The following is a 13,963-nucleotide window of genomic DNA, read 5'->3' as shown; positions in this document are numbered from 1 at the left end:
CTTTCTCTCTTTCTCTCTCTCTTCATCTTCTGCCTCAACTTTCTCTCTCAAAAAAAAGTGACTTAGCTTTGATGATATTTTTATTTGTGGAATCTCAGGTGACATTTGGACGACTGAGAACAATATATCTCATATTTTGTAATTAGGCTGATCTTTATCTTAAAAAAATGTAAACTCAGAGCAAACTTGAGCTAAAAGATTGGGTATATTAGATGCTGTAGGTAAATGAGTAACTTTAATAATGCCATGATTTATGAAATATTTAATTTCTTTGGTTGATCTATCTTGGTGATCTATAATTAAGGTTTGTGCATATCGATGAGAATGTTTCTTTCTTCCTGTCCCTTCTTTTAGCCTTATTTTGCTCACAGCTCTTTCTAGAAGAAAAAGGATATTATCTATTTTATATCTTTGGGTATTAATAATGGAGATTAAATACTTGATTTTGGTTATAGTATATGGAAAATTTTTTTGTTACTGATTTTTGTAGCTCAATAAAGCCCCTTTTGTCATAGGACCTGTGAGTGGCCTCTTTGATTTGTCTTAGCTCATTCATGGAGTGTGATTACAATGATTTGGATTAGAGAAACTGCCTTGATATGGCCCAGTTTTTCAATAATTACAAATAGATTTTGTCTGAGAGCATTTTGCTTCAGCATTAATAAACTAAAACCAACTGTTAAAAAGCATCAGTAAGATTTAGCAGATCCATTGCTGGATACCAGCTTTATATAAAAGATGCTGTTCTGTATTCTTTTTTCAATACTATGCTACCATTTCAGTTGATAGTAACAAAGAATTCAAATAACGCTCAAATTGAAGATTAGTAAGAATTAACATTCATTTATGAGAAAACCAAAAATTGGGAGGGAACCAACTTGGCACCTTTGTTTAGTTTTTTTACTTGTATGAATTTACTGTTCATATCATGTCTTCACCTTTACCATTGCAGGGTCTCAAAGGCCATCCGGGGCTCCCAGGTCTCCGAGGTGAACCAGTAAGTACTTCGTAAAACTTATATCTTCTACAGTAAAAAAGGACACACGTTAGGGACTCCTTGAGAGATTCTTTTTCCCCACTTATTTAAGATTTTCTTCTCAATTATTTTTAATTTTTAGTGCAGGACAAACTTTTTCAATTAATCACATTATAGTTTTGTTTTTGTTTTTCCCAAATCCCTGATTGACTTTAACTATCTGCTTAACATATTCCAGGACAGCAGTTCTTAAACTTTAAAAAAAAATTTCTTTAAGGGGCACCTGGGTGGCTCAGTGGGTTGAGCATCTGACTTCAGCTCAGGTCATGATCTCATGGTCCATGAGTTGGGGCCCCGCATCCGGCTCTGTGCTGACAGCTCAGAGCCTGGAGCCTGCTTCGGATTCTGTCTCCCTCTCTCCCTACCCCTCCCCCACTCGTGCTCTGTCTCTCCTCTCTCTCTCTCTCTCTCTCTCTCTCTCTGCCTCTCAAAAATAAAGAAAACTAATACAAACATTTTTTAAATAAATAAATAAATAAAAATTTTTTAAGTTTGTTTATTTTGAGAGAGAGAAAGCACAAGTGGAGAAGGGGCAGAGAGAGAGGGAGAGAGAGAGAATCCCAAGCAGGCTCTGCACAGTGAACCCATGAACCATGAGGTCATGACCTGAGCTGAAGTTGGATACTTAGCCAACTGAGCAACTAGTTCTTAAACTTTTGAGGTTCAAAAGCCCCTCTGAGACTGTCATAAGTGCTATGAGCTCTTTCCCCAGAAAACACACATATTCATGCATATGCATGTACCTGCGCATGTGTATACACACAACTGATTACTTTGTATTTTTTTGTTTTTATATTTTCTTTCACACATTTGATTTTTTTATACAATTTCAGGGGCTTGCCTATTTGCAAAAGCCTGTCCATAGCTGTTAGTTTCCTGACCCTTGCATGAGGGAATGTAAATAAATTTTAATAAAAATCCAAATTAGAATAGCACATATGCTATTGTCCATTACACACATATTTAAAAGCCAAAATAGTTTGGAAACCTTGTAATTTTTATCATATAATTCTTTGTCTTCCCCACCAGAAAACAATATATATCATAGGGAGAAAAATAAAGCCATTTCTTTTGTTTTCAACACAATGTGTACTAGGTCAGTATGAATAAAGCAATGAAAACTAACTAATTAGAAACTAACTAAGGTGAGGGACACCATTACTGGAGATTCAGCAGAGAGTGTCCCTTACAGTACACTCTGTTCAGTCCCTGAGGCACAATTTTTCAAAATTACTAATTACTAAATGTAACAAGTGATGCATGTACCTGTAATAGGTGTAATCTCAGTTTCTTGAATCAAACAAGGGCTGGAAAACATTTATGGGGAAAAAGTCAGAAAGGCAGGAGGGATTAGTCCCCAGGGAGAAAAAAAAAATCTCTAGAAAACTTTGTGCTTTGGCACAAATGTATGAATTCTAATGAAGAAAACCTAATTATTTCACAAGTAAGTGAAAAATTGACCCGTCAGTACTTACGGGTGTTCTCACAGCTATATAACCTATATTACCTCATAGCTCTATAACCTAGTTCTTAGTATATTTGTTATTATTCTGAGGGAAGTATGTGTTTTAGAAGCATCTAAAATCAATTTTAAAGGTTGGCAAATGTATTTTGGAATCAGTTATTGCTTTTCATTCTATTTATTTCCAGAAAAAAGGGCAAAATTGGTGTTAACTGTGAAATACAATTAAAACCCTTTTGCATTTTAACTGTGAAAACACTGCAGAAACTAAGAGGATCATAACTAATTTGGTAGGAGATGTTTACTTCTGGAAAATTTATAAATATCTACAAATCGGTAGACAAACATTTGGAAAATAATTGTATCATCTGTGCAAGCTCTAGTAATAGGAACTGCCATTTATTGAATCTTTATTAGCTACCAAACTGTACCTACTATTAACTACAACTTCTAGTACTATAATTATTTATTGAATATTTCCACATGTTAGCTAATTTAATACCAACACTAAGAATTATTGCAGTTTACCCACTTTTAAATATATTTCTACACATTGTTCTGTCTTCTTTACACAATAATCCTGTGATCCCGAAATTATTATTCTACTTTACTAATTCTACTTGATAGCAGTGCTGGGATTCTCGATGAAGTCTGATAGTCTCAGAGTGTTTGCTTTTAATGCTTGAAGTTAGAAGTGGGATTGGGGCAGGTTTCCTATTCCTTATTTCTGCAGAGTCTAAAGATACAACTTTGTGTCTAAACTGCTCCATTCAATCTATAGATTTAAGTGGGCCACATTTTGTTTTTAACACTTTTAAGTGCATAGTGAATTGAGTTGTAGTGTTTGTTTTGAATTTCTTTTAAGCTTCTGTGGTTGTCACAGTGATTTTAGGATGTGGTTGGCTTAGACATGTTTATGCCATGTAGGATTATGCTGAAGGCTTACTTGTTTACTTTGTTTACTGCTATTCCAGGATAGCAGAATTTAGGCATCCAGCAGAATTCTTTTGTGTATTTCTCTTTGCAGCTGGAATGTCTTAAATCTCTACATGTTGCCTTAATACCCGCTATGAAAATCCATTCAAAGTCAGATTTCCTTTATGTCTTAAAACAGATTGCTTTTTAATAGAGAGCTCAATTTACCTAATTTGGCTAGGAGAGGAATGAAAGGGATGATGGTTGGTCTTAGCCAGTGACCTACAGAATAAAAACAGTCTTTTAAATTTGTTTCACTTCTTTCTATTGGCATAACCAAATAGAAGGTTTTGTGAATGTCTGGATATAGACCTGTGTATTTTAGAATTGGATGAGGGATAAAGGAAGCTGTTGTAAATAGACTGGAGCAAATCTCGCAATTAGAGATTTAATTTCCTAATTTAATTAGAATTTCCTTAGAGTAATATTGGAAGTTATGTGCACTTTAGCACTATACCAGGAAAGCAGCCTGGGATGGTGGTCTCTGGAATTAGACTTGCTGACTCAAATCTTGGCTTCCCACTTATTGTCTGAGTGACTTTCCACTGGTGACAAATGCTCTATGTTTCATTTTTTAATCTGTAAAATAAATAATGATACCTACTTTCTAAGGTCTAGGCAGATTAAATAAGATATTACATATAAAATACTTGAAATTGTGCCTGGCATAAGATAGGTGCTAAATGAATGTTATTATGGGAATATAATATTATATAAATTGTAGTAAGGTAATATTTAGTATGTAAATATGGTTTTGGAAATTCATAGGCTAAATCTCTCCAAATGTAGATAAGAATTTTATTCTGCAGGGGCACCTGTGTGGCCTATCCGGTTAAGTGTCAGACTTCAGCTCAGGTCATGATCTCACAGTTGGTGAGTTCGAGCCCCGCATCAGGCTCTGTGCTGATAGCTTAGAGCCTGGAGCCTGCTTTAGAGTCTGTGTCTCCTCTCTCTCTGCTTCTCCCCCATTCATGCTCTGCTGCCTCTCTCTCTCTCTCTCTCTCTCTCTCTCTCTCTCTCTCTCTCAAAAATAAATAAGGATTCAAAAAAAACAAACAAAAAAAAAGAGGCACCTGGGCGGCTCAGTCGGTTGAGCGTCTAACTTCAGCTCAGGTCATGATCTCATGGCTGGTGAGTTCGAGCCCTGCATCAGGCTCTGTGCTGACAGCTCAGAGCCTGGAGCCTGCTTCGGATTCTGTGTCTCCCTCTCTCTCTACCCCAACCCACTTGCATTCTGTCTTTGTCTGTCTCAAAAATAAACAAACACTAAAAAAAAAAAAAAAAAAGAATTTTATTCTGCAATTCTCAGAAATCCACTTGTTCACTCACTTTCTGTTAAATTGTCCATTGTCATGTGTGTGTATATATATATGTATATATATACATATATATATGGATGAATGTCTATATGTACATGTACATATATATGTGTATGTATGATGTGTGTATGTATGTGTGTGTGCATGACACAACTTTTGTCAGATTGTCTCAGTTCATATCCAGGCTCTGCTGCTTACTCACTGTGGCATCTTGGGCAATTTTCATAACTTCTCTGTATCTTATGCCAAATGGAGGATGGAGAAAATAGCATCTATCTCACAGATGTAGGATATATGTAAAGTGCTTGGCATAGTGATTGACACATAAAGAGTGCTCAATAAATGGTAATTGTTGGAGGAAGGGGAAGGAGGGAGAAAAATGAGAACAAAATTGAGAGAAATTCTGAGGAAAGGGGAGATAAAGACATATAAGAAGCCTTCATATCTAATAGAATGGGAGGGCAAAAACTTTACCTATGATCCTCCATTTGTCTTTTCCTTGGTCTTCTCTTTCTATAGATTTTCCAAATTTGGGGGCGTTTTATAGTATTTTTCTACTTAAACTGGAGGTAATACTCTTTTGTGTGCTTCAGAGCAGAGGGACAAAGGGCTAGTGTCTTTTATCTGTTTTACAAACAATAAGAAGGAAATGAATTTTACATAATAAATAAGTAATCCATGAAATTTACCTTTGCTATCACCATTTGTGGTTAGGTAAAGGCAGTTCAACATGTGTGCTTCTGGCATTTCCTTGGCTCAAGAATTATTTAACAGATCTAGACTCTGAATAAACTAATGAATGAATGAATGAATAATGTATCAATGAAAGTAAAAACAAATGGAGATATTTCTTCTCTCTTGATGGTCTAGGCCTGTAGAAGCTTCCTTTCTTATGCCTTTGATTCTCTATATATCAGCCTGCCTTCAGCAAACCTTGTTTGAAAATAAAAAATACAAAGTTGTCAATTTAAAATGAATTTACTAGGTTTGTTTGTTTGTGTTATTTGGATAGGGATTGCATTAAATGTGTAGATTGCTTTGGGTAGTATTATGGTGTTATTTTGTTAGGGATTGCTGGTGTTATTTGGATAGGGATCACATTGAATGTGTAGGTTACTTTTGGTACTATAGACATTTTAGTAATATTTGTTCTTTCAATCCATGAGAATAGAATGTTTTTCCATTTCTTTGCGTCGTCTTCAATTTCTTTCATAAGCTTTCTATAATTTTCAGCATACAGATCTTTTACCTCTGGTTTGGTTTATTCCTAGGTATCTTCCAATTTTTGGTGCAATTGTAAATGGGATCAAATCCTTGATTTATTTTTCTGTTGCTTCGGTATTGGTGTATAGAAATGCAACCGATTTCTGTACGTTGATTTTATATCCTGCAACTTTGCTAAATTCACATATCAGTTCTAGCGTTTTTTTGGTGGAGTGTTTCAGGTTTTCCACATAGAGTATCATGTCATCTGCAAAGAGTAAAAGTTTTATATCTTTTTGTTGTCTGATTGCTGAGGCTAGGACTTCCAGTACTATGTTGAACAACAGTGGTGAGAGTGGACATCCCTGTCGTGTTCCTGACCTTAGGGGGAAAGTCTCAGTTTTTTCCCATTGAGGATGATATTAGCTGTGGGCCTTTCATATATGCCTTTTATGATGTTGAGGTATGTTCCTTCTACCCCTACTTTCTTTAGGGTTTTTATCAAGAAAGAATGCTGTATTTTGTCAAGTGCTTTTTCTGCATCTATTGAAAGGATTATATGGTTCTTATCCTTTCTTTTATTAATGAGGTATATCACACTGATTGATTTGTAAATATTAAACTAGCCCTCCAGCCCAGGAATAAATCTCACTTGATCATGGCGAATAATTCTTTTCATATACTGTTGAATTTGATTGTCTAGTATCTTGTTGAGAGTTTTTGCATCCAGATTCATGTATGTATATATATATATATATATATATATATATATATATATATACACACACACACACACTCAATAAAATATTACTCAGTGGTCAAAAAGAGTGAAATCTTGCCATTTGCAACAACATAGATGGAACTGGAGTGTGTTATGCTAAGCAAGTGAAATAAGTCAGTCAGACGAAGACAAACGTCATATGATTTAACTCATGTGGAATTTAAGAAACAAAACAAATGAATATAGGATAAAGGAAGGAAGAATAAGATAAAATCTGGGAGGGAGGCAAACCATAATGGGTGTTGGGCATTAAGGAGGGCATTTGTTGGGATGAGCACTGGGTGTTATATGTAAATGATGAATCACTGGGTTACACTCCTGAAACCAATACCACACAGTATTTTAACTATCTTGAATTCAAATACATAATTTTTTAAAAAATAAATAAAAAATGAGTTTACTTGGGTGCCTGGGTGACTCAATCAGTTGAGCGTCCGACTCTTGGTTTCAGCTTAGATCATGATCTCAGGTTCATGAGATTGAGCCCTGTGTTGGCTCTGCACTGAGCATGGAGCCTGCTTAAGATTCTCTTTCTATCTCTCTCTCTCTGCCCATTTCCCCTGCTTGCACATGCTGTCTCTCTCTCTCTAAAACAAAAAAGAAAAATTTAAATGAATTTACAATTCCAGTGTTACTGTTTGAATTTTTAGAGATATATCATGATTGAGGTAATTACCACTCAATATCCGTTTCTTTTTTTTTTATTTTTTTTTAATGTTTATTTATTTTTGAGACAGAGAGAGACAGAGCATGAATGGGGGAGGGGCAGAGAGAGAGGGAGACACAGGATCGGAAGCAGGCTCCAGGCTCTGAGCCGTCAGCCCAGAGACCGACGCGGGGCTCGAACTCACGAACTGTGAGATCATGACCTGAGCTGAAGTTGGACGCTCAACCGACTGAGCCACCCAGGCGCCCCTCAATATCCATTTCTTAATCAGACTTGCTATAAAAAAAAAAGTTTATTTTAGGAAGTAAGAAGAGGTTGGTTCTGAAGTTCACTGCCCCTTTTAGTCTTCTGGGGCTCATGCTCAGACATTAAGGACATCATGCTTAACATGCAAGATGTTGAAGTAAGAAAATGATTGAGACACGAGACAATATAAAAAGACACTGGTTATTAAGAAGTGTACCAACTCTTGGGGCATCTGGGTGGTTCAGTTGGTTGAGCATCTGCTTTGGGTCAGGTCATGTTCTCACGGTTCATGAATTCAAGCGCCACATCAGGCTCGCTGTTGTCAGTGCAGAGCCTGCTTCAGTTCTCTGTCCCCCTCTCTTTGCCCTCCCTTGCTTGTGCTCTCTCAAATAAATAAACATTTATTAAAAAAATAAAAGAAAGAAATTAATTTACCAACTCTTTCTAGAATAAGTGTCTTATTTATGTAGTGCTGGAATTTTCCATCCTTGATATATCAATAATCAATGTCTCATTTAGAGTCCTAATCTAACAGTTTTATTTACATTTATTTAGTCATTTTGGCTCATTTTAATTTCAAGTAGGTGATTTCAGTCAGATAAACAATGTGTAGGATCCTTGGTCCTTCTGTGGCAAAAAAAATTCTTTCTGAACTTGAATATTATAATTGTGCCAAATTTGTTTCCTTGGGCTTCTTTTGGTTTTGTTGTATTGTTTTATTTATTTTGTTTTTTATTTCAGGGAATTCCAGGATTCACTGGTAATATTGGTTCACGTGGTTACCCTGGCAGGCAGGTGAGGTAACTATATTTATACTTTTCCTTTTATGTTCCTTTGTATTAATGCATTGCACTTTCTGATTTTCAGAGTTAGTGTTCAAATAATAATTGGTTTACTTTTATTAAATAATGAATTACTCATGGCAAAATAATTCAAAATCAAAATTATAAAAATCCTCCAGAATTTTACTGTAGAAAGTTATGTGTAAAATTGGAGTAGAGTTTTTAAACATGTATGATGTGATACAGTGGAACCTTCAAAATTAAAATGCCCAAGGGTCTAATAAGATTTTAAAACAATCCTGTGGCTGATTTTACAATACTGCCACTGACTAAAATGAAGTAATGGTAAGAGTTAAGATTGGATAACAAGTATTATTTTTTAATAGCAGAGTTATAAAAACTTGAGAGTTTGATAGTGCTATATATGCCACTACCAAACAGTTTTATCTGAAATGAATTCAAGTCTTTGTATATGGTTTTGAAAATTCATTCTAATTATTTCATATTTATTTCCCTCTAATTTATAACTTTATTTCTTGTAGACTACTAACAGAATAAATTTTCTTTCATAGGTTTTCATGAAGGCTTACTCTTGAAATTGATTATTCATTTACCATACTAAAAAACTATAGTTATAATATCTTTTTTATTCTCAAGAATAAGGGAAATGGAAATGCCAAAAAGTAATCTATAGTTAACAAAATTCCACATTTTGGGCCTTTAAAAATACATGGAAGGTATTGTATATTACAGTCTTACCACCAAGTGATGATTTATGTTATCTGAAACATAAAATATAAATGCTCAAGCATATGAACATTGATCTGAAGTTAAAATGTATTTTTTTTAATTATGGGAATATATTTTAGATATTTTAACTAGAAGTGTTTTAAAAGAAGACAATTTTCCAATGAGAAATAATTTAATTAAAATTTATTTTTTATATCTTGTAATGTGTGTTAATCTACCTTGTTTGGCTGTCTAAAAACATATATATATATATATATATATATATATATATATATATATACACATATATAGTGCCTCTAAATATATATATATATATATATATATTAGAACCTCTTTTGGTTCTGAAATGCTAAAACTTCTTGAACATAGTCTTCATTAAGTATACCTAGTTCTGAATTTTATACTTGTGAAAAATGATACCTCTTTATGTACCCATTTCATTTTATTTATCAACAATGCTTTCAAAATACTGTAGTATGATGATGATGTCTTTTGTTCACACTAGGGTGTAGCTGGACCAGAAGGTAATCCAGGTCCTAAAGGTATACGAGTAAGTAAGCATTTTCATCATTTTGTAAGCGTGCTTGCATACAAGTAGGATGAAATATATAAAATAGTTATCAGTTTCACACTTGTATAGGAGCTTTGAATATAATGCCAGTTTAGCCTAAAAAGAAGTTCATTTGTTTAATAGATACATTCACTGTTAATGGCAACAGAAAGCACTCTTATAGTAGTTTTACATCATTCTTTTCTATACTTTCTGGCTCCTAGCATGTCTGGTGTGTTAGAATATACTCTATAGTATAATTTATATATGAAGTCTATAGACCTAAGAAATCATGATAAAAAATATGAAGAGGAAACAAAATTCATATTAATTTCAAGGCTGAGATAATATGATGCAAAAACTATCTGGAGTAAAAATATATATATATCTGAAAAGAAGAAAATAAGCTTATCATATCGAGAATATACCACTGTACTTCTAAACTGTTAAGGAGTTTTGTTAGTCACTTTAAATCATTAAGGGAGTAAAAATAATTACCGTGATATCTTATGTAGTGTCCTACACATTAAAATCAAAGATAGTCTAAGAAAAATTAAAAAGTAAACTAAAATTTTTGTTTTTCAAAATTTTCTGTTTTTAATGGCAAGTTATTTTCCAGAATCTACCTGCATGCCTTATATTATCTAAAATGCCTTTTTGAAATAAAGCATAATGTATTTTACACAGTATGTGCTATAATGATGTCTTTAATTCCTAAATATTTTCAAATACTTTCATATGTATTTTCTTCTCTTATTTTGCTGTCAATCCTGTGAAGGAATTTTACAGGTGAGAAAAGAGTAAGCTAAGGAATTTACATGACTTGGCAAAGTCATAGCTAGCTAGAAGTAGACCCAAAGTCTTTTCACCTTTATTCTGTACTCTTACCTCTATTTCATACTGTTTCTACTCTTGCATTAAGTGAAAATATAGCGGGGACAAGTCATATGTTTTTTTAATTAGAAACTGTACCAAAAGCACATATTGACTTGGATCCGGGAAGAAGATATTTTAGTGGTCAAGAACATGGACTTTGGAGTTAGAAGGACCTGCGTTTTTGGTTTTTTTCCTTCATGTAAAAATCCTATTAGATAATGATAAGAAAACTTGCAATTAAGGTAGTTATGATAACCACCTGACCTTAACATTCTTTTTTTGTTTGTTTGTTTGTTTATTTATTTATTTTGAGAGAGAACGAGAGAGCACGAGCAGAGGATGGGCAGAGAGAGAGAGCATTCTAAGCAGACTCTGTGCTGTCAACCCAACGTGGGGCTCAGTCTCACAAACTGTGAGACCATGACCGGAACTGAATTCAAGAGTCTGATGCTTAACCGACTGAGCCACTCAGGTGTCCCCTTGAGCTTAACATTCTTTTTTTTTTTTTAATATGAAATTTTTTGACAAATTGGTTTCCATACAACACCCAGTGCTCATCCCAAAAGGTGCCCTCCTCAATACCCATCACCCACCCTCCCCTCCCTCCCACCCCCAATCAACCCTCAGTTTGTTCTCAGTTTTTAAGAGTCTCTTATGTTTTGGCTCCCTCCCTCTCTAACCTCTTTTTTTTTCTTCCCCTCCCTCTTGGACTTCTGTTAAGTTTCTCAAGATCCATGTAAGAGTGAAAACATATGGTATCTGTCTTTCCCTGTATGGCTTATTTCACTTAGCATCACACTCTCCAGTTCCATCCACGTTGCTACAAAGGGCCATATTTCATTCTTTCTCATTGCCACGTAGTATCCCATTGTGTACATAAACCGCAATTTCTTTATCCATTCATCAGTTGATGGACATTTAGGCTCTTTCCATAATTTGGCTATTGTTGAGCTTAACATTCTTAAACCACAGTGCCTAGCATATAGCATGCATTTTCTTTGCAGACTCTTTCATTTTATTGGAATTTGAGAGTCTCTTCTGTGCACTAGCTAGTACCACCAAGACACGTTATTTGGCACCGTGCAGTTTTCTCTTACTATGTTTTCTCATCTTGCTTCAATGATTCCTCTATTTCGAAGTTCTTCTTTATGTCACTATATGTTATACATCCTTTTGCACTATGTTAGACATCCTTTTGTTGCTTTTTTTCATCTGTATGGAAACTATAGTCTGGGTTGTAACCCTTTTTAAGTTGTATTTTTAGGTTTTGACAGCAGCTTCATAAAAACATTTTTTTAGGGGCAGCTGGGTGACTCAGTCAGTTAAGTGTCCGACAAGCTCAGGTCATGATCTCATGGTCTGTGAGTTCGAGCCCCGCGTCGGGCTCTGTGCTGTCAGTTCAGAGCCAGGAGCCTTCTTCAGATACTGTGTCTCCCTCTCTCTCTGCTCCTCCCCCACTCACGCTCTGTCTCTATAAAAAAAAAAAGAATAAACATTAAAAAAAACATTTTTCAAAATAACAAATATAATTTCTTTTCTGATTGATTTAATTGATTTGGTTCCTTAATTTTCCTTTGTGAATACAGGAGGAATCAAGAAGTCCATTTCTTTAGGCTTCCTATTCACAGAGGTTCTCAAATGTAGACTTTTAACATTAACTTCAAATCCACATTTGGTTAAAAGGACAAAAATCACAAAAACATGCTGACAGGATTATAAGAGGTTTTTTATTTGGTTTGTATCTTGTTATTGCACTATACCACATACTATGTACTGTAAATTAATATTTTTATAAATCATGTGATAAATGATCTTTTGACTGGCAGCATTATTTAATTTCATTTTGTGGTGTTATAACTACTTTTACATTAAGTGCATATGTTTAAAATAGACCATCACTTTGTAATCCTCTTTTGGCAATTCTTTGTATAATAATATGCAAGGTGCCTCAAATAATAGAAGTATGTAGGGCCTCTCCTGACCTTTTGGTGGCACACTGGTGACACAAAATTGCCTCTAACTGGATATAAAAACTTCAATCTAAAACGGAAAAGCATATATATTATTATTGTTTTAATGTTCTTTATTTCATTACACACTAAACTGTAGTTTAGGGACAGAGTCTTGAGAATGATCACAACCCCGTGTGACTTTTTTGGTGGGTGCTGCTGACATTTTATATTCTGTTAGAATCAGCATAATAATTCTCAGGAAACCTTTATGAAATACCTATTTAATTATTCATTAAAATCTTTAATTATAAAATGTTTTTTCACCTTATTCAGGCTATATCGAGTAGAGGTCTAACTTTCTCTTGAGTTTTCAGTTGATTTCTTAGTTCAGTGATGTGTATACCAGTTAGGGTGTCTGTTCTTTTTATTTATAAGAGAAAATTCAGTTGTATGTATTAAAATAAAAGTTAAGTCTTTTTAAGCTTGAGGCTATCTGTAGCTGGTGATTCTGAAAATAATGTTTTGGAATCATAATCCAAGCTCATAAGCCTTCAAATTTGGACCATTGAAAGAGCCTTCTAATAGATTTTCCTACAGTCACTGTTTCTTGCCTCAGACATATTCTATATCCTGCCAACAGATTAATATTTTGCAAGTACAACCTAACCTAAGGTCACTATCACAGTCCTTTAAAGGCAGTAGCTTCCAGTTGTCTAAAATATAAAGTCTAAAACTCTTAGCTTGAAATTTAAGTTTCGCCTTAATGTACTCTCCAAACTACCATACACTTTACCTTTTAAATTGGTAAAGAGATTATTTACCTCTTTATTTACCTTTAGGTTATAACTAAAGTATGTTAGGATAAAGTACCTTGCATTGTTATATATAAATACCCCTTGGTTGTCTGACCAATTGGAATCTTCTTTAAGGTACAGTGGGTTTTTGCTCTTCTCCAAAGCATCTCGCAAGTATAATGCTATCTGTTACCATTTACAGACACTCCCTGAAATTCTCTGATTCTGCTTTCTGCGATTGTTCTGCTGGCAGTGTTCTTTCTCCATCCTGTGCTTATCAGGATTTTAGCTACGCTGTAGTCCTATCTCAGGTGTCAGTATCTTTTGAAAACTTTTTTGACTTTACCTTCTGCCACATTGGAATGGATCTCTTCTTCCTTCATGCTACTTAGTATCTTTTGATACTTCCATTCTGCCTTAAATTTTAATTATATATTTTTCTGCCCACTATAAAATTCAACGAAAGGATTTGGTCTTGATTTTCATTGGCCGCTGTGTCTTAAGTTATGTTCCCTACTTTTTTTTTTTTTTTTAATGTAAAGATTGATCTGTAACTTCTGGAAGGAAGGT

At 34.4% G+C, this 13,963-nt stretch overlaps 1 protein-coding gene across 1 annotated transcript in view; it reads left to right on the top strand.

The window, feature by feature from the left end:
* The window catches only part of COL24A1 (collagen type XXIV alpha 1 chain), a 410,068-nt gene that overhangs the window by 76,725 nt on the left and 319,380 nt on the right, over window positions 1-13,963 (top strand). Inside the window, exons 9-11 of the mRNA XM_043575479.1 lie at window positions 953-997; window positions 8,431-8,484; window positions 9,727-9,771. Coding sequence (XP_043431414.1) covers window positions 953-997; window positions 8,431-8,484; window positions 9,727-9,771 — 144 coding nt within the window. The remainder of the gene's footprint in view (window positions 1-952; window positions 998-8,430; window positions 8,485-9,726; window positions 9,772-13,963) is intronic.

The sequence above is a fragment of the Prionailurus bengalensis genome, chromosome C1 (genome assembly GCF_016509475.1).
Source record: "Prionailurus bengalensis isolate Pbe53 chromosome C1, Fcat_Pben_1.1_paternal_pri, whole genome shotgun sequence".
Lineage (NCBI taxonomy): Eukaryota > Metazoa > Chordata > Mammalia > Carnivora > Felidae > Prionailurus > Prionailurus bengalensis.
This window is presented reverse-complemented; position numbering and strand designations above follow the sequence as displayed.